We start from the raw sequence: 23,139 nt of genomic DNA, 5'->3' as shown, positions 1-23,139 counted from the left end.
TCTGATCAAATGAGAATAAAGCTTACTGTGCAGAGAGAAGTTTTTTGTTGTGATTTTTTTTTTTTTAAACCCTTTTTTCTTTCTCTCATTCTCTCTTTCCCTTCTTTTTTGCCAGGCAAGGTCAGCCAGTGTACCCAATCACGACAGGGGGGTTCCGCCACCCTTACCCGACAGCTCTGACCGTCAATGCTTCCATGTCAAGGTGAGTTCATATACTGAGGTCCTGAATTGAGATCAAATGTAACGCCTCCTGCTGCCCTCTCTAGAGGAGGGCATTTCGTCTAGGCAGCATCTTTTTGAAAGCACTTCGGTTAAACAGTCATCCTTAGTGTTTCAGTGGGGCGGAGGAGGAGAGGACGAGGGGTACCTTCCCATTGGATGACAAAAGGGTGTCCTAGTGCTGTCATCGGGCTTTAAGTATATGGTTTTGAGGGAGGTGTGGAGGAGCGGGAAATCATCTTTAAAGCCAAGCTGAATGAAAAAGGTGTGATGTTGAAAAAGCAAGAAAGAAAAGTCATGACACCTTTTGCTTTCGTGGTGGCTGTCACCCAGAGCAGCGCTCTATGTGCGAGAGGAGAGGCTCAGGAGGGAGGAGGGCTGCTCTTCAAGCAGAGTTGGGAGGAAGAGCATTGCGCTATGTTTTCTCCTACCAAAGCTCCAAACACTGATAGTCAACATAAAAGGGCCTGTCTGACCCTCTAAAGCTTTAGAAGTATATATTTCTCCCCCTCCCTACCTCCAATTAATTCCATCTAATTTTCCAGGGGCTGCTAGTTTTATTTACAAACTGGTTGGCAGCACTATGTTTAAGTAATCACTAATTGCTCCTAATGATAGTTTTATTTTCTGTTCATCTGATTTTCAGTCTGGTTAATTAAATCGGTGGAGGTTTAGACTTTCCTGATGGGCTGAAACAGCTAATCCATTTTGATGATGGCACATAATTAAATTAGCATGCATTACATAGCAAGGTTCCACAGCTCTTCCCTGCTCTGCCCCTTCCTCTCCTTCTCTGCAGTTTAATACGTGAAGGTTGGTGCATTGAGGATTTAAGGAGGAAAAGATTGGAAAGGCGGGGGTTAGTGAGGAAAACACCTTGCTGAGAAATGGAAACCTGTAACTAGAGCTCATTAGTGAATGGGTAGGGCAACAGCGTGTTGTGTGCTTTAGATAAGTAGACTGAAAATGAAAAATAAAAATTCAGCTGTGTTGCCCAGCAAATAGAGACACAACTGGAAAATCAATGTTAAAAAATAAAATTAATCGAGCCAGCACAGGGGAGGAATAAATCCTGGGTTGGGGAGAGAGGCGCAAATTTAAACAATGGTTCCCTCCATTTAATCTTTTTTAATATCTATAAAAGACTTGCAGGCATGGTGTGAGGCAAAGTAGAGCTTGATTTAGTTTAATTATTATTAGAGAGGCTAGTCATTTGAGGGAAGGGGGAGATGTGAGAGGGGGGAGGCTATATTCCCAAGATAGGCTTTATGAAACGTATCTAGTTAAAAAGAGTACACAGCAAATTAAATACATTATTGTGGTAATGGGACGACAGAAGTAGAGGTCTATTATACTTATGGCAGTTATAGGAAATGTAGGCTTCTTGCCCTGTTCTAGCACATCCTTTGATATTCATTCCATTCAGCAGCAGGGCCAGGACTTCTCAGAATTAAGTGATGGGTCATTATACTTTAAACACCATGGAGAAGCCTAGATTGGCAATTAAACAGCACTTGCTGACACTCGCTTGTGCCACCCTGTGACCCCCTTTAGATTGAGTTGTTGGAGCTCGGGGCCCTCAGCCTGCTAAATTGGTAGCAGGCACTTCTCCTGACGAGGGCTGGCTCTGAAATCTGCCGGCTTCAAAGGGAGCAAGATCATGTATAAACCATAATGTGGGTGCACCGTGGCTCAAAAAATAAGGCAGGAATAGATGAAATGTTACAAGTGCAAGGGGAAAATGAGAGAATAATGACAAATCTAATGCAACTCAAAGCAGAATTGTTGCACAGAAAAATGCATCCCACTGCTTGTGCATAAAATCAAGGCAGGCAGATGACATCCAGTTAACAGAAACATGTCAACAGTGAAGTAAAGTGAGAGTGAGTAAGAGAGAAGCCCCTGAGACAGCCAGGAACAAAAAATTAGTTGTCCTTAACAAGTTAAGACTCATCATTATATTCTGGCTTGGAGCCATAAAAGGAGACAGTGGAGTATAATGAGCTGCTTAGAATTTTTAGGGTGTTTATTGCAATTCATGGAATACTTGTCTAGAGAAAAAAATATGGAGGGATGTCTAAGGCGAAGGTGAGGGGTGTGCATATACACACAGCCTTTCTTTTTGTCTCTGACATGCACCCGTATGTGCACACATGCTCAGGCGCACATACAGGCTGATGTTTATCCTTTGTTTAGCCCAGAAACTTCTCTCCTGGTTTCCCATACTTGGAAACGCCCTCTGGGCAGACCGTGCTCTGATACATGGTTTGACGCATGTTTTCTCATGCCTGCCCTATCAGCCAGGGCGCTCAAGCCCTTGCCCTGAGTAGCCAGCGCAATGGGGAGATGGGGCTGGCGTGCCCAGGGGTGCCCACACTTGCCTGTAGATATGAGGTTCACGGCTGGCCTCCAGGCAACAACCTCTTAGGGCTCTGGTACAAATTTTGGGGCCATTGTGTTGCCCCTGCTCAAATGTCAAAGCCAGGGCAGACCCCAGCCTTACCTCTCCATCCACATTTTTCCAGAGCTTTTCCATATTTGCCTGAATTATGGTATAGACCTTTGGAGCCTATAATACTTCCCAACCCTGAATATTCCCTAAGCTTAGTAATTATAGTTCATTAGTTAGTGTGCGCTTATGAATAGTTTATAAAAGGTTAATGCATCACTAATACTGGTTTTCATAAGTGGTTTAGACTATTACAGTAGTGTCTTCAGTTTGTTTTAACCATTTACGGCTCTCTTTTCCACTTGTGGCATCACCCCGCTCACTTTGTATGCACGCAACATGCTTATAACATCTCTTGATCCTTCATTACCCTTCTATAATATGCTCTTAATGAAAATTGAGACAGGGTTAACTGACTGATGGGCAAACAGTGGACCCACTATGAAAAGACAACTGCTGTGAGAGGAAATCAGGAAATAATTTAACAGAATTACACCAGACAAAACTGCTCAGCAGTTAAGTGGTGGCAGTGGAAAATACCTTCTGTAATTGAAATTTCAGGGGAAATTCACTTTTGCTGAATGTAATTACTGAAGTTGGAGTGTAGCCAGGAACTTAAAAATTAACACTCTTCCCCTACTCCTATTGCCATGTGAATGGATGTCTACATGGAAATAAATAGGTACTTGGTCTTTGGACCAAACTACCACCCATCCCACTGAAGTCCATTGGGTTCTGAGGAATGTTTTTATGGCCCCAAACATAGATAGGGGTGTATAAGTCCAACGGGCAGCCTTGTGTCTTGGAGGGAGAGAGATTCCATGTGGAATAATGGATGGTCATTGGTAATGAACACACAAATTCCTTGGCGAAACTGCCACCCCAAAAATAACTACTGAGTTCCAATGACCTGTTACTGAAGGCCGCTGTGTCTCTGAAGCTTAGAGCTCAGTAGGTAAAATCTCAGGGCAGCTGAAGTCAGTAAAGGCTTCACCATCCTCCAAGCTTTCACACAACACGCGTATGTAGGCTTATCCTCCTCCACTGCCCTTCCTCCCCAGCTGGTCACTATCCTGTGTGCCAATGCTCGCTCTTTGTCCTATATGGTAGTTCAGAAAACATTTTTCCATAATTAAGGGGGGGATTTGCTATTTTTGCAGATTTTCTTCACTTTCCTCCATTTTTTATTAGCTGGAGGTACTTGCATCTTCATCAAAAATAAACAAATAAAATAAACCCCTATCGTTTAATTTGTTTCCCTTGAAGATCCTGACCATACCACATTCCACCATGGAGGCACAGTTCATTTTTTTAGTGCGTTGAATTTGTGACCAGATCCTTGTTTGAGAAGCTAGTCCATGACCCAATTATCACTGCCACATCACGAGGTCCTCTTCAGAAGCTTAATGAACACCATCTTTCGTCCCCATTAACTCCAGCCACCATCAATCTTTTGTGATATTTGGGAGCCCTTCTCCAATGATGAGTCCAACCTTATTCAGGTGGACTCTCATACCTTGTGCTACCACTGCACTCAGCTCTTGGTCCTTGTTGGTATATGCCCACTGTGTCCTCCTATCAAACAAGCGCGGTTCTTCCTGCCTGCTCTCTGAAGGTAGGCTCTTCATCTCTATCTTCATCCATTATTATCCCGTTGCCTCTGGCTCTCGTTCCGGTTTGAACCCTAGGTAGCCTGAGCAGCATAGTCCTCTCTTCAGTGCTGGGTCTTGCCTAGGACAGACAGTCCTTTGATAGGATGTGTGTCAACTTTTTATCACTATGCTTATACCAATCCAGTGAGGTCAGGATTGTGCTGTGAGTTTTATTCTTGCCCATGTTTGTGCATTTTCTTTTTTCAAAGCTCTTACTGTCAGTTTTTATTGTTTGCATTGTGCTACGGCTGAAGGCCCCAAGCAGTGTGTGAACAAACATTAAGTATGTCCAATCAAAATATGCACATACACACAGAGAGAGGGAAAAGCAGAAGAAAATGATATAAAGATCTTGCTCTTATCTTGCTAATGGTGAGGTAATTCTGTCACGTAAGTGGGACCAAGACATCGATCTCCTTGCAGCCTTACCGTGGTCTTCTCTTTTGTGTTACCATGCATGAAAGCATTTCCCCAAACATGCATTTCTCTCCCAGCTACTTTTGTCAGGGGATGAGTTTTGACAATCCACATGGAGATTTGTGTCCATGGGTCTTTAGCAGAAGTAGAAATCCTTGGCAGAATGGCCGTTTTGATGCCTGTTCATCTCTTCCCCTGCCATCACACCCTCCTTCTTTCCTTCTCTCCATATCTTTTGAGGAGCTGCAGTTCTACAGTTGAACAATTTCACATTCTCCCTGCCAGTCGCTGCTCTTCTCACCACTGCCTTCAAAGACAAAATACTTCTGTCTATTGATCCCAAGAACTACAAGCTGATAGACAAAGATCCTCAGAGCTCATAGTGGACAGTATCTCTTGTTCATGAAAGTACTACTGTGTCATCTTGTGAATGTAGGGAATGTCCAGGCAGTTTGGAGAGGCTGAAGCTCAGTAACGGAATTATAAGAGGGGGAAAAATAAAGAAATCTCATTATATTGCTGACACTTGTACAAAGCCTACTTACCCATGGTATATCACCCCATTTTAAATCACGTTTGGTGGAAAAAAGTCATTGTATATTGATTATAGAAAAATAATTCTTTGTCCCGTTTTGTGTTCCATATTCTTGGGGTACTTTATTTGGATAAAACCAGTACAAAATCTGGGATGAGAATAGAGGGTTGCAATGATAAATAAGAAAAAAAAAACCTTATCATTTGCCATAATCACTTTAGCCCTGGATTTTGGGGAAATTATTTTTGAACCAAATTTTTAGGCGATATCACTTTTCCTGGAAACCTGTTGATTCCAGTAGGAGTTTCTAAGGGGCAGGCAATAAGTCATAGTGTCCTTTCCTTATTCACTGCAAAACTTTTCTAAGACTGTTGAGAAATACTGATAAGAAATCAATCCTGCCTTTGAAAAGTTTGTCATTTTGGTTAAAAAGTCAAAAGTCTGAATGATTGTGCCATGTTTGTGCTCTGGCCCTGACCAAGCAATTCCATTTGTGCAGAAGGATTGCACATCCCTCTGAATCGAGTTGCAGGACCAGGGCCTGTCCATGGATATGACCATAAACCATAAAGCTGGCAACATTTTTTCTCTTTAGGAAAGGCTAGAGTGTTATTTTGCATTAATTTAAACCTTCCTCGTTTACCTTCCTGGGTCAAAATTGACTCAATTCCAAAATCTTCCCACCTTCTGTTAAAGCAGTGTGGCTTGGAGATTTATTAGACACAAATAAGTATTTTCTTTTGCTCCAGCAACAAAATGTAGCTAATGAGGCATCTATAAGGATTATCAAAAATGCATCTAGATTGGGTTGGCATTAATATTTTATTTTGCTGTCAATATGCAACAAAAGATGTCATCCTAAATTCGCAACATGATTCAGAACTATAAAAATTGATTCCTCGGTTTCCACAGATGATTTCTTAGCAAAGAAATGGGCTGGTGGATTTTCATGCAGGTAGCTGAAATTCCACTTTCATCCAAGTTCATCCAGTTGAATTTGCCTTTTGTTAAAGATGTTAAAAATCATGATGTCTCATGTCAGTAATGATAATGAAGGGGAAGATTGGCTTTAATGACATTAGAAGAGCCATTATGTTTAATTTATTGCTAATTAATGCTGCCAGCTTTCATATGCTTTGTCTAGCTGTCATGTGCTTGTTATATGCCTTTTTTTTTTTAATGTGTGTACACATCCCTCCCCATTCATTCATTTTTATTCTGACGATTTACACAGCTTTCTCTCCTCTAGGTTTCCTCCACACATGGTCCCGCCACACCATAGTTTACATACAACTGGAATCCCTCATCCGGCCATAGTCACACCAACAGTCAAACAGGAATCTTCCCAGAGCGACGTTGGCTCACTCCACAGCTCGTAAGTTGTTGTTTCCCATGTCTTATTCTTAGAACACTCAAAATATCACCTGTGCATGGATGGCTTTTTAAAAGACTTGGCTTTGTAGGAATGTTCTTGCTGTAAAAAACTTCTTAAATTGCTTTTTTCTCTTGTATTCGAATTGATTTGAATATGATTTACCTAACTGTGTCAAAATAATATTGGCAATCTTTCAGAGTCATTCTGTGACGTAGACAAGGAGTTAGTTATTAATTTCACTCATTTCAACAAGACAGTGGAATTTTCTTGGTCAAGACTCAGGTTTCTTGACCAGCTTCCTTGTTACTCAGTGCTGAGTTTGAAGCCGTGAGATACTGGATACACAATAGGAGACAATAAATCAGAGCATAAATGGCTTGTTCAGAGCTGCAGAGAAAGCTGATATCAAGTTTACGTTTGAATCAAGTAGAGCCCAGGTCTACCTCTGCTCCTGATGCTTCACCAGTGAAGCAGAAAGGCAGCATTTTAGTTCCCAGTGATGCTGAGGTGTATTTATTTCCTCTACCATCTTGCTCACAAGCCCTCCCCATGCACCCATTTTCCTGAGTGCCCATGTCCTTCCAAAGCCCTTCTAAGGGCAGAGAGGGTACTCGGAGATATTGCATAAATACGAGATAGGTTTTCTTATAATGCTTATAGAACTACTCTGATAGAGCAGCCAGGGTGAAGGCCTTAGAGAACCTTCTGGTCCTCTTTCTAGAGACTAATTTCAGAGAATTAATATTAGAGGGATTGAGGGGATTAATTTAATAAATTCACAAGAGTTCTCAGTGTGTGGTTTATGTCTGTTATATCTTTACCCTTCAGAAAACATCAGGACTCCAAAAAAGAAGAAGAGAAAAAGAAGCCACACATAAAGAAACCTCTTAATGCATTTATGTTGTATATGAAGGAAATGAGAGCAAAAGTTGTAGCAGAATGCACGTTGAAAGAGAGCGCAGCCATCAACCAAATCCTCGGTCGGAGGGTAGGTAACAAGGGAGAAGCACAAGCAGGGACTGAAGCTCAGTAGGAGTCACACTGCTTGCAAAGAAAGGGAGTTGTATTCTGAATCACTGTGTTTTCCTGTTCTTTTGATAATGGATAGGAAGGAGGAAGTTAATTAATAGCAGTGTTATTTCAATGTTATTTCAATCATCTGGAGATGGAAAATCTCAAATTTCATATTTTGTCCTAGAAACAAGTAAATGAGGAAGGAGAAAAACCTTTGGAAAGTGCAGTACCAATATTGGCACTTGGGAGAGCCAAGGGAGAAGACGGGGGGATGCCAGTGGGAAGGGAGGGAGAGACGACCTCTAAATCTATAACTGAGATATGGCTCACAACAAGTGATTCAGCTTCTGGACCCTCTCACCTACTCTTTGTTTTCTTAATTCTCCTCTCTCATTAGGAAGCGGTGGGGCTGAGTAAAAGTAAATGATTAGTAGTGACTCAGTGGAGTTAATGGGAGGTACAATCTGGAGTTATAAATAAAATTCAAATGGCAGGATGCCAGATCATCTGTTTTTAAGAGGCTTTTAATGAAAATCAACTCTAGCTGTATTTATATATAAATAATATACACTGCTGTTAACTTGCTTAAAAAAAAAAAAACACTTGTGCTTTTTGTTTTGTCTTTTTCTCTTTTCTTCACCTCAGTGGCACGCTTTATCCAGAGAAGAACAAGCAAAATACTATGAACTAGCAAGAAAGGAACGACAGCTTCATATGCAGCTGTACCCGGGCTGGTCCGCACGGGATAACTATGTAGGTTCCTATGGACATGGAAATTGTTTTAGCAGTAGAGCTTGTACAAATGTGTATGTGACCTGCTGAACTATGACCACATATTGCACACAAGCACTACTTGGAAAGCGTGCCTCAGGATCCCAATCTGGTAACAACAAACGCTTCCCTCTGCAATACCAAAACTATAGGGGATAAATCTCACCCCTCCACTTGGAAGATGCTTCCTGGCTAAGACCAGTAAAAGGCTAGATTTGGGGCATGACAGTAGAGCTCTGTGAAGAAACAAGTCTTACTCTTAAGTGGAGTTAAATGAATTATTCCATGATCTACTGTTGTATATTTTGATTATGTTTTGCTTTTTCATGGCCGTTTTCCCCGGCTCATTTTTTAAAAAGAGTTCTGGATTTTGTGATCAATTCATGGAGTCTTTTTGAGATTGATTCCCTCCTCTGCCTTTCAGAAAGCCTGTTTTATAGCTGAAAGTGATAGAATTTTCTGCCTGTTAGAAACATAAGGCCAGTGTCATAATCACTTACTAGTAGCAAAGAACCCCTTCTTCCATGGAGGGTGAATAGTGCATCTGGTAGTAAGCCCATAGATTCTTGGCAGGTTTCTGGATTGGTGGAAGCTCTAAACCCCCTTCAATAGGTTTATAGAAACATCTTGATTATTTTTTAAAAAACTTAGGTAAAAATCACCTAGAACTTTCAAGATCTCTAACACTGGTATAAACCTGGTTTCCCACCTTCCAGGCAGGCTTCCCTGTAGGTTTGGGGACCAGCAGTGGCAAGGTTGCTGCCAGTTACGTATAGTGTTACACATTTTGGTTTTGTTGAAGCCTCTCTCTTCCATCATTGTCATCATCACTACCTATTTTACCATAAATATGCTATTTTGCCGCAAATCACACAAACCGTGTGCTTTATCTGTGGCAACATTTCCCTCTATGGGAGTCTGCGCTTTTATGTGTATGGATGGGAAGAAGCCAATTCAAAGTCCGCAAGCAAAGCCTAGAGCAGCAGCAGCTCTCTGTGCTCTTCCACCATTTCAGCAGTGGCGAATACACATGCTCATTTACTTAGCAATATGTGCTCAAGGATATTTTTCAAATCCTTCTGTTCTTTCTTGATCATCTTTTCTTTCCATCAGGCTCTGCCTCACTCCTTTCTTTGTTCACCATTGCAGGTGTAGCTGTGCATGCTCCTCAGAGGAGACTTCTTTAAGCCCAGTGAGGCACTCCTCCTACCAAAACACAGTTTCCCTTTCTTTTTAGTATAGTCTGTCCCAAGACTGTCAGACTATAGGCTTGAGGTAGTTCTTCAGCACTGTGCAGCATCATCTTCTTGGGTGTTCAAAAGGGAGTAGAGGCTTGTCTGTGGTTTCAGGAATGCTCATTCTTGTGTAGTGACTGTGCCACTGGCAGATGGGCATGTACAAAGCCTTCAGCACTTAGGACCTTTTACTTTTGTCCTCACTGTGTGAGCACTGAGAAACCCTTTCTTCTCAAGCTAAAAAGGACAGGATGAGAAAGCCAGTGCTTTCCTACCAGCTTGATGCTGTACCCCCAAGTGACCTTCAAGGGGAACCTTCCTGCTTGAGGAGAGCGTGGTACTTCTGCAGCACACGATTGCATCATCCTCAGGATTTATTTATTTCTCCTTTCCTGGTCCATTCAAAGCTCTCAAAGTTTCCCCTCCTCCCTCAGCATTTAGTAGGGTCTTCAGCCCCTCACACATTTAGAAGGGGAGCTCGTTTGGGCTGCTTGAAATGGTTAAATTATTAGGTATCTTGCATCAGGCACGAGGATGAGGCCAGCTGTAGCCCATGCCTTCAGAAATAAGAGTAGTACGTTCAAGAAACATGGCTTTCGGATTCCTCTTAAAAAAGAAAAGAGGATTCAAGGAATCTCTTGTGGCTTGTTGGTGTCACAAGGTACATTTGCACTTCCTGAGATCTAATATAAGATGTTAGGCAGTGCTGAGTGCTGGACTCAAAAGTGTGTAAGGATCTAGTCACCTTTCCTGCTGCCTGTCTAAGAAAATTAGTACCAATGAACTCTGTAATCCTGTCAAAACCCATGTTGGTTTGGCACTGTAAAGGGAGCTGCCAAATGGTTAGCAAGTATTTACATCTGGGTTTACTTGCGGCTGAAGAATTTATATACTACAGTGACGGAAGGTGTTACAGAGCATCTGCTCAAGTCCTAGGAGGACAATCTAAGACAAAGGCAAAAAGTGTCTTCTGCAGAGCTCTTGAAAAACGACTATGATAATTCTTAAATCCATGTATTAATTTAGCTATGTAATCAAATATCTTCTCATAGCACAGAAATTGAACAATCGGGAAGGTGATTCATCTTCCTATTTCCTTTGAAAAGTGTAAACGAAATTAGTGGGATCTCTCTCAGTTCTTGTTAGGAACAGTTTTCAAACCTCGCGCTGAAAAGGAACCAGAAATTCCTGGTTCCTGGCTGGCAATCCTGTGTATCAGATATTTTTAACAGATTGGTCCCTAAAGCAGCTATAGTACTTCAAGACTTAGTTTGAAGAGTTTGTAAAGGGCAGGTGACTCCTGACCTCTGTCTTGGCTGGCCCTCGCAAAAAGACGTTACAAGGTCTCAAATTGAAGTAGTCCTTGAATTCCCAAATGTACTGCAAAAATTAAGCAAATTTGCCACAGATGCAATTTGTTAATTATGCAAGTGGCCTCCTTGAGATGAAATAAAAATCAGGCTTATGGTCCTGAGGCAATTGTCTGGGTTTGGTTGTTGTAAGGCTGGGAAAAAATCACCGACTTTCACAGCATTCCTGTCAATCTAGATCAATATCGATGGTGCAGGCTGAGCCTCTTATATCTTTGCGATACATGGACTAGAAGATACCATGTTTTTCCCTATTTTATTCCTAGGGAGCTTTAGGAGCAATGCTTGTTTGTCTTGTCTGCCTGTTGTGTTAGACTGTTGGCTGCTGTAGCAATTGACTCAGTGACGACTTTCCATATCTCCAAAAATGACCTTGCAGGTGTCGGAGATGATTTCTCATCCAGGCTGCAGGATCACGCTCTTTAAAAATCCTTTAAAATGTGTACATAGCTTTTTCCATCACCAGAAGGCTCTCATGAACAAGACTGTGCGTGTCACAGCCTGGACAGCCAGGTGGAAGTTTACAACCCTGAGCAAGCAAGAGGGAAGGAGTGCAGAAGCCACATCCTGAAAAGCCAACTTTTGGGGTAGAAACATATGACAAAACCAACAACAAATCGAAATCCAATGTTCATATAGAGGGATTTTCTTACTAATGGATTTCAGCGTCCTGAATGTCACAGTGGGTGTCCCAAGCTGAAGCCCAATCCTAACCGTTTTGCTGGGAGCCAGACCAGCCTACTGAGAAAGACATCCTCCATGTGGAAGAACCTCTTGGCTTCTCCACAGATATGTCCAGCCATTCAGAAGCGCAATGAGATTCCTTCTTCCAAGTCTTGTTTGTTTCCTTTGGACCACAAGGAACTGGCCTGATGTTTTCTCACCAGCTTCTCTTAGTACCACATCTTCAAAAGCAGGGATCTTTCTATCAGGGAGTGCAGTGATAGGATGAGGTGGAGCAGTTTTAAGCTGAAAGATGGGAGATTTAGATTAGATATTAGGAAGAAATGTTTTACTGTGAGGGTTGTGAAGCACTGGAATGGGTTGTGCAGGGAATGGCTGCCCCATCCCTGGAGATGTTCAAGGCCAGGTTGCATGAGAGTTTGAGCAACCTGATCCAGTGGGAGGTGTCCCTGCCCATGGCAGGGAGTTGGAACTGGATGAGCTTTAAGGTCCCTTCCAACCTAAACTGTTCTATGAAAATCACTTTTCTCTTTTGAGTCATGTTTATTACTTTATAACTCTTCTCTTAGAAAACTATGAATGGGTTTCCAGAGAAGCTGGGCTACTGGTCATGTCCTCTCCTACACTGCTGGAGGAAAATGGAGAAAGGCCCTTTCTCCCTTCAGTCAGAAGCCACAATAAATTACATCATCTTGTATCTAGGAAAGGGTGCAGTTTAGCCAAATATTACTAGTTTGGTTTTTTTTTTGTGATAGAGCAAAATGTTGGGAGGGTCTTAGTCACATCTGAATTTTTTTCTCTTCCTAGCTTTGCTTCCAAAGTTGTCAGCACACTTATAAACCTGCAGGTTAGGGTTTGCTCATTATTGTGGCATCCTTGTCTGCTTTAATGGTCGGCTTTGGGTGCTGAGGAACTCCAGTGGCTCAGTCTGACCTCAATGATGGACTCTCCCACCTTGAACCTCCACTGTTGAACCTCCACTGTTGCCCTTTCTTCCTCTCCTCAGCCTACAGCAATATGACCAGGAATGATTTTGTTTAAAGAGGTGCATAGTAGCATCGAATGTTTCCATCAATGATGATAATCTTACCTCAAGAGAAGCATCTTGCAAGCCATTCTGCCCCCTCCCCAGCTGTTTATGGCTTTGGAGGGGGTTAGTGTTGGGGGAGGGCTGTCCAAAAGGTACAGGCCAGTCAGGCTGAGCCGTCTCCAGAGGGTGAACATCCCCTCCGGGACCCCAAACCTCCATGAACCGGGAGCAAGTCTGCATCATGCTTTGGTGTCCTCCCTGGGAAGCTTCCCGCACCAGTCACAGCCCCATTACTCCATGCTATCTCACAAGGAGTCATGTTTTGGAGGTTTTAATCCTTCTCATTTACGTATGTTTTCTGCAGGGAAAGAAGAAGAAGAGGAAAAGGGATAAGCAGCCAGGAGAGACCAATGGTAAGTAAAACTAAGTCTGAATTTCATATTTAGTGGAAATGTGGCAATCCTGGTGTGATGCTCCTAGGTACGGGGGAGGTGGGTACGAGTCTCCTGGCCTCATGGAGAGCTTGCCCCTATATTAGACAGCCTTTTTTTTTTTGAATGCAGTCTAATTATTTACGCATTATTGCCCGTCTAAAACTAGTAACCAAGCCACTGCATGTAAGAGCCTCTTGTGACGTTAGCTGAATATGTGCATAATAATTGCAAAGCCTTTAACTGCAGAGCCGTAGCCGTAATGCCTATGCCATCGTTTATAAAGTTGTCCGCTTATTTTGCGCGTATGTGTGTGCGTGTACGTACGTACGTATGTATGTGTTTGGTATTAATTTGGGCTGTACCTGTATGTTCTGATGCATGCCTTACAGTGGTAAATCGCACCCATTTTAAATTAAGGAGGTTTGCCGTTCTATATAGGAAATTAGAAATACTGCATAGGCAATCTCATAGTCAATTTTGAAGAAGCCCTGACTTAGTTTTTTGAAGCCTTTGTATAATTTGTTCTTTTTTTTCAGAACACAGCGAATGTTTCCTAAATCCTTGCCTTTCACTTCCTCCGATTACAGGTGCTAACGTCATTTTGAGTCATGTAAAATAGTTTATAAACTGCTTTTTAATTTTTTTTTCCTGCCATTATAGATTTTAACATTAAACACTTATGACATTAAGAAAAAAATTACCATCCACACATTTTGATAGTATTTATTATCTATATATCTTTATATCTTTTATATGTTTGATAGTATTTTTTAATTTTGTTCTTCGTTTTTGTAACAATTGCTATTAAAACAGTAATGCAGTAAAAATAACGCAAGAGTTGTACTAACTGTGCAAATTGAATATGCAGTATTTCTTTAAAGAGACTGATAAAGAATGGAAGCAAGTCAGTAATGAACCTCCTTAATCTAATGGCATTTTTCATGGCTCCCACTAAGTCTTCTCACATTAGCATGCATAAGCATTTTTTTTATTATTATTTTAGTTTTGGATTTCTTTATTTCTTTATTTTTCCTTTCTGCTCAAGCCTGTTCATCGCAATTCACTAGCTGTACTAACTCAGCACCTTGCCATGCTTTACGTTTTATTTTCTGGCTGATACTAACATACTCATTCCGCAATCTGCTTATTCTTATCCATTCTTTTGAATACAAATTAATAAAAACAAATAAATGGAATGTTATTTCAAAAGCTGCATTATCCCAGGAGATATAATTTCCTTTTTTTTTTTCTTTCTTTTGTTTCATTTTTATTTTGTATCTGAGTTGAAGAAAAAAGCATGTTCAGGATCTAACTTCCATACTCAGCTTCTTTTCTTCCTTCCCTCCCTCTCAAAAAAAGAGAATAAAAAACCCAGCCCAAATAAATCTTGCCTGAAACATCCTGCCAGACCAGCCACGATGACTTTCCTCTACCTGCTCTTTAAAAGGGAAAGAAACAGTCCTTTATAAAGGGATACTGCAGCTTTAATTGCAACAGCTAATCTCAACAGTTGAATAAAAATGTGATTATCACTTTTTTTTTTAACTTTAAAATCAAAAGTCAATATTTTGCAATTAATAACAAGGCCATTGATTTTTATTCCTTTTTTTTATTTTTATTTTTTCCTTATTTTTATCTTTCTCTTTTTTCTCCCCTTTTCTCTCTTCCTCTCTCTCTCCCCCCCCTCTCCCCTTTTCTTTTTTTTCCTCTCTCCCTTTTCTGCTCGCTTTTCTTGAACTCATTCAGACCTGAGCGCTCCTAAGAAATGCCGAGCGCGCTTTGGCCTTGATCAACAGAATAACTGGTGCGGCCCCTGCAGGTGTGTATAGTTTTCCCAGACTCGCTATGGCTGATTTGCAGCTGGTTTATTTGGTACTTTCCCCTTTTTTTTCCTGCCTTGTTGCTTTTTAGCTCTGTGTTGTGATCTAGAAGACACAAGGGAGTGGGACACTGCCATGAGTTATCACCTCTCTGAAAGGGTTTTGCTTTTTATTTTCGTTGTTGGTCTTTTTTTTTTTTTGCCTTCCTCTTTGCTGCTGCTCGCTGAAAATCCACTGTAAAACAGCATCAGCCTTAAGCCCATCTGTTTCGTGGCTCTGCCCCACTCCAACCCTCCAAACCTCCACCCGAGGAAAGTTGCTCCCAAAGCCCTCGCTAACACTGCAGTGAGCGCGGTGCCGACACCGGAAAGACACACGGCTGTGTCGGAGAGGTTTTTTTTGGTATTCTTTTGGCTCATTGCGAAAAGTCCTGTTTTCTTCCCCGCCCTTGGTACGAGGGGAGATTACCAAATAAAACTAAGGTGATTGCAAGCTAAAACGTAGCTGTAGCTAAGATGACGCAGTCCAAATGAGCTCTATCCACCATTGTGTTGTATTTTTTGTGTTTACCTTATGCTAACAGATGCAAATACTCCAAAGAAGTGTCGGGCATTGTTCGGGCTTGACCGACAGAGTTTATGGTGCAAACCATGCAGGTATAATACTACCCATTAGGCCTTTGGGGAAATAAAAGCAATCTGTCCTCTTAGTGCATTTGTGTGATTTTATTTTTTTAATCTTTTTTTCCCCACTCCCCACCTTTCTCTCTCCCACAGCATCAATTGCTAATAATCTTTGATCTTTGGAATTTCTTGCTAATTTAATGCCATTTTCTCTCTTTCTTTACCAATAACCTCTCCCTGGTGGTAGAACTGGGAACAAGAATACTTCAGGTCCTTAAAGCTGGCAGGTTTTTTTTGCTTTTTAATGACTTTTATTCCAGTTTGTCAGCAAAACAAATGTTTAGCTGGACATCTGTATTTTGTCTTTCGTTTGGGTCTGTGTCCACTGCCTCCAAAGGCATTTTAAAAAGGTTCTGGCACCTGCAGCACTAGCGTTTTCTCATGATTAGAGATGTAAAAGCCAGTGTTTACAGCTTATAATGTACTGATTTTTTTTTTGGTATTATCTCCCAAATTAAATAACTACCTGTAGGCTTCTGTGCCTCGGTAGATGTTCGATGTAGATACCATTTTTTTAAATGATCTGATGTCTTTTTTTTCTGATTCTGAAAATACATTTTTTTCATAATATTTTTCCTGACAAGTGAGCTGTAAATGCCTGAGCTCTAGACAAAAAACATTACAACTTTAGTAGGACAGTTTCCAGCATTATAAGGAGATGAAAGACATCAGAGAGCCCAAATTTCGACAACCCATGTTCTACTGGAGTTTAATTCCATGTATAACTCAGTACGTACTTCTTTCTTGGTGGAGGGATACCGAGTAGTTCTTTTCTCATTCCTTTTTCCTTATATGATCGCATTTGGTTAAATTTGTTGTTTCTTTGTTCTGATACAAGCAGTCTTTGAATTTGGAATATTATGATGGTAGGTATTTCAACCCAAACCACACTCTGTGTGTAGTGATTCCTCTCCCACATTTTCCCCTCTTACTCATGCCAGTCCCATGTGCTCCATCTCATTTAGAATGTAGATCAGACGTCCATCGTATTTTGTGTATGCACGCAGTCTTGTTTGTGCTTAGTGTCGAGGATCCGAGGGTGGTGGTCTATGTCAAAATACCAGATAAGGCACCAGAAATGACTTCACAGGTTGCATATTGTCCCGTTCGAGGCACGCTAACCCCAAGAGCTGGAGTCTTAGATATCAGTGCTAGTACCTACGTTAAAAAAAGCTTTGACAGCAGCAGTTTCTCAAAGCATAAAGGAGGAAAGGGTTCAGTCCAGAAGAGCTAGGCAGCCGCATCGCTGTGTCAGGAGGCTTGAGCCTCCTGCTAGCTGAAAGCTCGAATGCTGTGTTTAATTAAGCTTTATTCTGTGGTTAGTTCACTACAGACTATCAGCAGGGTTTGTGTAGTCCAGAGACAGAGTAGTTGAAGCGGTGTGCATGCCAAGTACCAGAACCAGGGGCACATCGTGTTTGTGTTGCTGTATCTTTCCCTCGATGCTTAAGTAAACAGCATACTTCTAAAACTACATTTTATCAGCAAGGGGACTTTTCGTTCAGTCTGTACAGTGCTTAAGTTACCTGCGAAGCACAAACCTTCTTTTAATGTAAGCCAACTTTTGATCAGAAATCTAGAAATCTTTGCAGCACATCAGAGATGGCTTCAGTGGTGTAGCTGATAGCTTTAGACAGTTCACTGATAGTCAGCTGCTTTTGTTTTGATTTTGCTTTTTAAAATGTGTGGAGGCATTTAAAGCTCTGGTCCTAACCATCATAACATTGCATTTGCTAGCATGGTGGCGTTTTGTAGCACGTCTTAGGTGCTAAAGATGTGCAGTTTGCTGCTACAGTAGAAATAGAGACATCTTTGCTCACAGCAATTGAATAAATCCTTGTCTGTGGCTTTGACTCATTTTGCAGCATTATGGGTTTCCCGATGCTCTCCTAGTGCTGGTTTCAAGGACAGCATGAGCCAGCTCAGGTCTGTTGGTGTTTGCCAGACTGATGTAGCAGTGATACAGACCAGTGCACATGTGAATAACCCTCACTAGTGCTTGTGAGTGTTAAAGTGTTCCCAGTTTAAGGAGAAAAAAATGAGGTACAAAGAGTTCTTTGGATATTTACTTATTCCACTTCACCAGACTTGCCTGGTGTTGTTCAGTTCTGGTAATATTTGGCTTGAAGAGGTTTGGGTTTCACCCATCTAAGCCTTCTGTCCCGCCTAACCCTGACGTGTACGTGACCGCAGATAACACAGGGTGGGAGCGGCACAGGCTGGAGAAATGTCCTCACCTTGAGCTGCCGTGATTTACGTAAATGGCTTTTCAGACTAAAAGTAGCCACATTGTTGAGGAGTTTAATGTACAAAAGAAGCAGAATAAGAACTCTCCTACCTTAATCGTAGTCAAAGAAAAATTACTTCCAGTAGCAGACTAGTGTTTAGATTTAAAAATTTTTCTAGCTCTGCAGAGAAGGAAGGCAGGTAGAGCTGGTTTCAGTCTGCTTTGCTATAGGAACTCTTCCTTTCAGTCCACAGAACTTAAAATAGTATTTAAAAAAAAATATGCATTTTTTACATACATGATTCAAGCTGCCTCCAGTGAAATATTTACCTGCCTTGTAGGTTCAGAGCAATCTAATTAGATGGCATATGGACCACCACCGATGAGACAAGCAGAGCTTGCGTCCCTGCTTGCAAATTAATTTGGGGATAGCAGGGAAGCCTTGCAGTCTCCAGGTAGTGAGAACCCACCTTTCCACACAAGCATTGTCAGTGAGCTTTGTGAAGCATCGCTGTTCTGCTTTGCCACAGGCAGCTGTACAGAAGGTCCGAACATGAGCGGGGAGCATTGCACAGCTAAAACTAGGATGTGGTGAGACAGGGGAGAGAAGGGGGGAAAGAGCAGAACTGTCCTTAGCCAAGAGCCAGATGCTTCCCGCATTATTTGTTGGTGGTAGAAGAATTAACAGGTTCTGTTTTGAGCCCACCAAATTAATTCTTTTCTGTCTTTTAACGTTGCTCTAATAAAGCATGGTTTACAGCCTTCACTTGCTGTCTTTTCTCCCTCTTTCTTTCTTTCTTTTTAACATTTAAGTTGCATGGTTGTCTTTAGTTTTTAGCATGTATTGATCTGCAGGCTAACGTGGTTAAAATTCTAATAGCCCTAACCCTTTACCTTGCCATGTGGAATGTGGAGCAGGACCTGAGAGCAGAGCCTGAGTCTCTGGAGGAAGGGATGTCACAGCACTGGTCTCTCGCTGAAGCTGGTAGAAGGATGGGGTGCCGAGGCTGGTATTCCCTTCCTGGCTATGAAAGATGATATATTTTGACTCTAAGATTGAGCTGGTTAGATCTCCCTTGCAGCTGAGAAACATCTAGCCCCATTGCCTAGATGGCAGACCTTGGTTTAAGCTGAGTCAAACACAGTTGCCACACATAGCTGAGAACATTGACGACCAGCAGTGGAGCTGGGGTTGTCACCCAGCGACATTGAGCTGCCGTGCCGTGCTTGGGTGCTTCCACTGATGAAGTTGCTGAGCTAGGCTGAGGTATCTCCTGAAGGGCGAGAGCAACCTACTCCTTCACGTTGGTGGCACAGTGCAGCGTAGTTGAGCATCCAAAGTTATGGTGGCAGAGCTGCTCTAGACAGACTTTGTTACAGACCTCGGGGCTGTGCGACAGCAGTTCAGCACTTCCCATGGAAAGCGTGCTTGTGAATAGAAGGGTTGGAGAGCCATCATTATTAAGGTCAAGGTGGCCACTGAACATTGTGCTGCCAGATGCTGTGGTTGTTTGCCTCATTATTCCTGTCCTGCTAGAATTGTCTTGCATATACTTGGCAAGAGAGATGGTGTGAAACTGTCATCTGTGTTCATTGCTCCTTTACATTATTAAGTGGACAGAGGGAGGAGAAAAGATCTCTGTCGGGTCACTTACTCATTTGTTTGAAGAAGAGCGGCTCTTGCAAGACTCAAACTCCCTGGTGTGAAATAAGCTCCATGTTGCTCCTCACCTTTGTACTTGTCGTCATGCTCTTCAACCTCCTGAAATTGGATCCTACTCTGGAGTAACATGGAAGGCCTCTCAGAGGAAAATTCCCCAAAACACAAATGAGCAGCTTCCCAAATCTACCACTCTCCCTTAAAACTAAAAGTAAAACTGAGTCGATTTAATGCCACAACCTGCAGGCCATACAACCAGTTATTCTTGTTATTTTGGATCATACTCTGTTTATCCTGTTCTTTTCCTGTTTTCTCTTCTGTTTGCTTTGTTTGTTCGTTTTGTTTTTATTTCCCCTCTCTCGTTCTCTCTATTATATATCCCTCCTGTCTGACTCTGACGTGAATTTGGTGTGGTTCTTAACAGAGGAGAAAGCAATGAGCGGTAGTTCGCAGCCATCCTTGCCTCCCAAGGGCAGTGCATCGTAAGAGACCGCAGGTGATGCAGGTGTAGAGATAGCCCCATTGAGTTTGACAGCCCTGTGGGACATCTTGAGATACCATCAACTATCCAGCAGTTTTTATTTCATAAGGAATTCTTTTTCTCCCGGAGGAAAGCCAAGTTTGTCGGTTAGCATAGTGGGCTCCAAAAACGTCTTACCTGACTTTCTAAATGTTAGGATAACCAAGGAAAGGAGGCAGCCTGAAGAGGAGGGGGACGAAGAGGCAATTGGTGAATCTTTTCCAAATTCCTTAGCTGAGGGGAGGTTCCCGAGCAGGCTCAGAGCTGAGGACACCCTGACAGACCCTCAGGATGGCGTGCGGGGCCGGGGTGCTGCCTGCGCAGAGCCCAGAGCAGCTAACTGACAGCTCCTTGCTTTAGATAACTGTCTCCATTAGCATCTCTGCCCTTTATTCACAGATAACTCTCTCCCTGTTTCTAGGAGAAAAAAAAAGTGCGTTCGCTACATACAAGGTGAAGGCAGCTGCGTCAGCCCACCCTCTTCAGATGGAAGCTTACTAGACTCTCCTCCGTCCTCCCCTGCCATGCTCGCCTCCCCCTCCAGAGACTCGAAACCACAGACTGAACAAACGCAACCCCTCTCACTCTCATTGAAGCCCGACCCGCTGGCGCACCTGGTCATGATGCCGCCGCCATCCTCGCTCGTCCTCGCCGAGAGCGCTGCGAGCAAGTCCGGCGCCCTGCCTGCCGCCAGCTGCCCCAACGGGGCCCTGGACCACCCGCCGGCCGCCCTCCCGCCGGCCGCTGCCGCATCCCTAGCACAGCCCTCGACGTCCTCCTTGCATTCCCACAGCTCGCTGGCGGGGACACAACCCCAGCCGCTCTCCCTCGTAACCAAGTCCTTAGAATAGCTTTAGCCTCGTTAGCCCTTTCCGTTTCCTTCGGGGGGGAATAAATTCTGTTGGGATTTTTGTTTATTTTCCTTTTCTTTGATTTTATTTTTTTTTTTCTTTTCCTCCTCGTCGTCGTCCGCTGTCCGTCGTCGTTTCTCGGTTTCGTTTTTAATTCGTGCCACGTGGCTACATTAGTTGATGTTTTATCGAGTTCATTGGTCAATATTTGACCCATTCTTATTTCAATTTCTCCTTTTTAAATATGTAGATGAGAAAAGCCTCATGATTCTGCCAAAATTTTTATCAACAGCTGTTTAAAGTCTTTGTAGCGTTTAAAAAATATATATATATACATAATTGTTATGTAGTTCCAATAGCTTAGTTTTAAAGACTGATTTAAAAATTAAAAAAAAAAAAGAAGCAATTTTGAAGCAGCCCTTGCCGGAGGCATTGGTTCTTTATTATTTGTATTAAATACGAGCTTGCGAACCAATCATTTTACATCTGGTTTTTAAACCTTTAAGGGCACAATGAATGCGGTGCCGCTACTACTTCTTTTTTTTTTTTTTTTTCCTTCCTTGTGTGAAACAACCTTTATTGTGATGTTACTTGTTATTGTTTAAATGTACAGAAACAAAGGGTTAAAAAAAAATGTGTTAATATACTTGTTCCATGGTGTTGTTCTTTTTGGGGGAGGGAACGCTACTCAACAATTAAAAGTATCACAACGCTATTGGACCAGTAGTATTTATTGCTTTAGAAATTGCTTGTTGTATCTGTATGTTGTCCCTTTTTAAATGTTTTTTTTCCTCCTTTTTTTCTTGACATTGTATAAAGTTTTTTCCCCCCCTTAGTGTAAGCATCTTATATATAACAACTCATTTGTACAAGGTTTTTAAGTTTATATATAAATGTGTATATATATATTTTTTCCGGGATTTTTCGTTTTCGATTTCCTTTCATGATTTTTTTTTTTTTTTTTTTTTTTTTTTTTGCTATATGAAACACAGTTGCCACCAAATGGACATTTCGCATTTTTTTTTTTTTTTCAAGGATCAATAGTGTAAAGAGAAAAAAAAAAATTGCTTTAAAAGCCATTACACACACGAAAAAGACTTGAAAACTTAGCAGGAATTTTTAGCAACGCTGTTTGAAAAATAGCAAGGTCCAAGTGTCTCCCGTTCAGAACTGCAGCTGAATCCCCTGCGACATTAGGACTGTAGGCTGTGTGCAAAATTTTTATGTGCCAAAATTCTCAGTGACTTTTAACTTTCTCCCCACAACCTTTATTCTTTTTTTTTTTTCTTCTTTCTTTTTTTAATGCTGTAATTTTTTTGTTCATCCTGTTTTGCTGTGATGTTACATAGGTAGATATGTATGTAGTTTTAATGTCACCTATAACAGACGTGTTTGGTAGCAGATTGTCCGGAAAGCATTTAAAATGAAGAGGTATAAACCCTTAAGGGCCAAATTCTGTATATTAGATTATTCATAAAAGGAAAATCAGACTGCCACTTCTATGTACACTTACTACATACAGGTAGGTAGCAAACTTAAAACGAAAAAAAAAAAACCTAGGCATGTTGATGTTGCAAAAAAACGCTGTATAAAGCTGAAAAATTGTTCATCTGTTCATTCAGTGCCATTGTAGTTGACATGAAGCGATTGTAAAACTGTCTCAGATTTTTCTCTGGTTTATTAAGATGCTAACTATAACATTTTTTGTGAATACTTTGAATGTTTCCTAACAGTTGTGATGTTACTGTTCCGTTTTATGCTCTTATTCCGATTTTCATTTTTAATGGTTTGGAAGCCATTTTTTGTAATGAATAAATGTTCATGCTGTACAGTATCTGTAGCATGCAGTTCTGGATTAATAAAAGCAACTTAGTATGTGCAGAGAATGACTTGTCAACTCCTTCATGCGTTGACTGCATTTTACTCTGGACAAAGAGATTTACAGTCCGAATGAAAAACATCCTTGAAAAAAAAATGTTGTGAGGATCCTGGCGACTTGCGGTCAGCTCTGGCGGTGAGAAATCCTCTGTTTCCTTTGGGATCTCATAGCGTCACCCCGCAGGGGAGGTGTGATCCTGCCCCTCTGGTGGTACCTCATCTAGAGTCCTCTGTTCAGTTCTGGAGTCCTCAGCACAAGAAGGACATGGAACTGTTTGAGTGAGTCCAGAGGAGGCCACAAAGATGATTAGAAGG

The 23,139-nt window shown here is 41.8% G+C and overlaps 1 protein-coding gene across 25 annotated transcripts in view; it reads left to right on the top strand.

The window, feature by feature from the left end:
• Positions 1–22,820, top strand: part of TCF7L2 (transcription factor 7 like 2) — a 180,474-nt gene extending 157,654 nt beyond the window's left edge. For 5 of the 25 annotated variants that reach the window (XM_054071360.1, XM_054071352.1, XM_054071349.1 and 2 more), the window contains 8 exons: positions 116–202; positions 6,507–6,647; positions 7,476–7,635; positions 8,307–8,414; positions 13,116–13,164; positions 13,722–13,772; positions 14,932–15,004; positions 20,517–22,820. In XM_054071360.1, the coding sequence (XP_053927335.1) occupies positions 116–202; positions 6,507–6,647; positions 7,476–7,635; positions 8,307–8,414; positions 13,116–13,164; positions 13,722–13,772; positions 14,932–15,004; positions 20,517–20,946 (1,099 nt within the window). In that variant the 3' untranslated portion in view covers positions 20,947–22,820. Of the gene's footprint in view, positions 1–115; positions 203–6,506; positions 6,648–7,475; positions 7,636–8,306; positions 8,415–13,115; positions 13,165–13,721; positions 13,773–14,931; positions 15,005–15,588; positions 15,662–16,529; positions 16,555–20,516 lie in introns of those variants that run through there. The other 20 variants (XM_054071361.1, XM_054071355.1, XM_054071353.1 and 17 more) reach the window with 15 other exon arrangements.
• The last annotated feature ends 319 nt before the right edge of the window (positions 22,821–23,139 follow it).

This window comes from Cuculus canorus, chromosome 7 (assembly GCF_017976375.1).
Source record: "Cuculus canorus isolate bCucCan1 chromosome 7, bCucCan1.pri, whole genome shotgun sequence".
In the NCBI taxonomy this organism is placed as follows: domain Eukaryota; kingdom Metazoa; phylum Chordata; class Aves; order Cuculiformes; family Cuculidae; genus Cuculus; species Cuculus canorus.
This window is presented reverse-complemented; position numbering and strand designations above follow the sequence as displayed.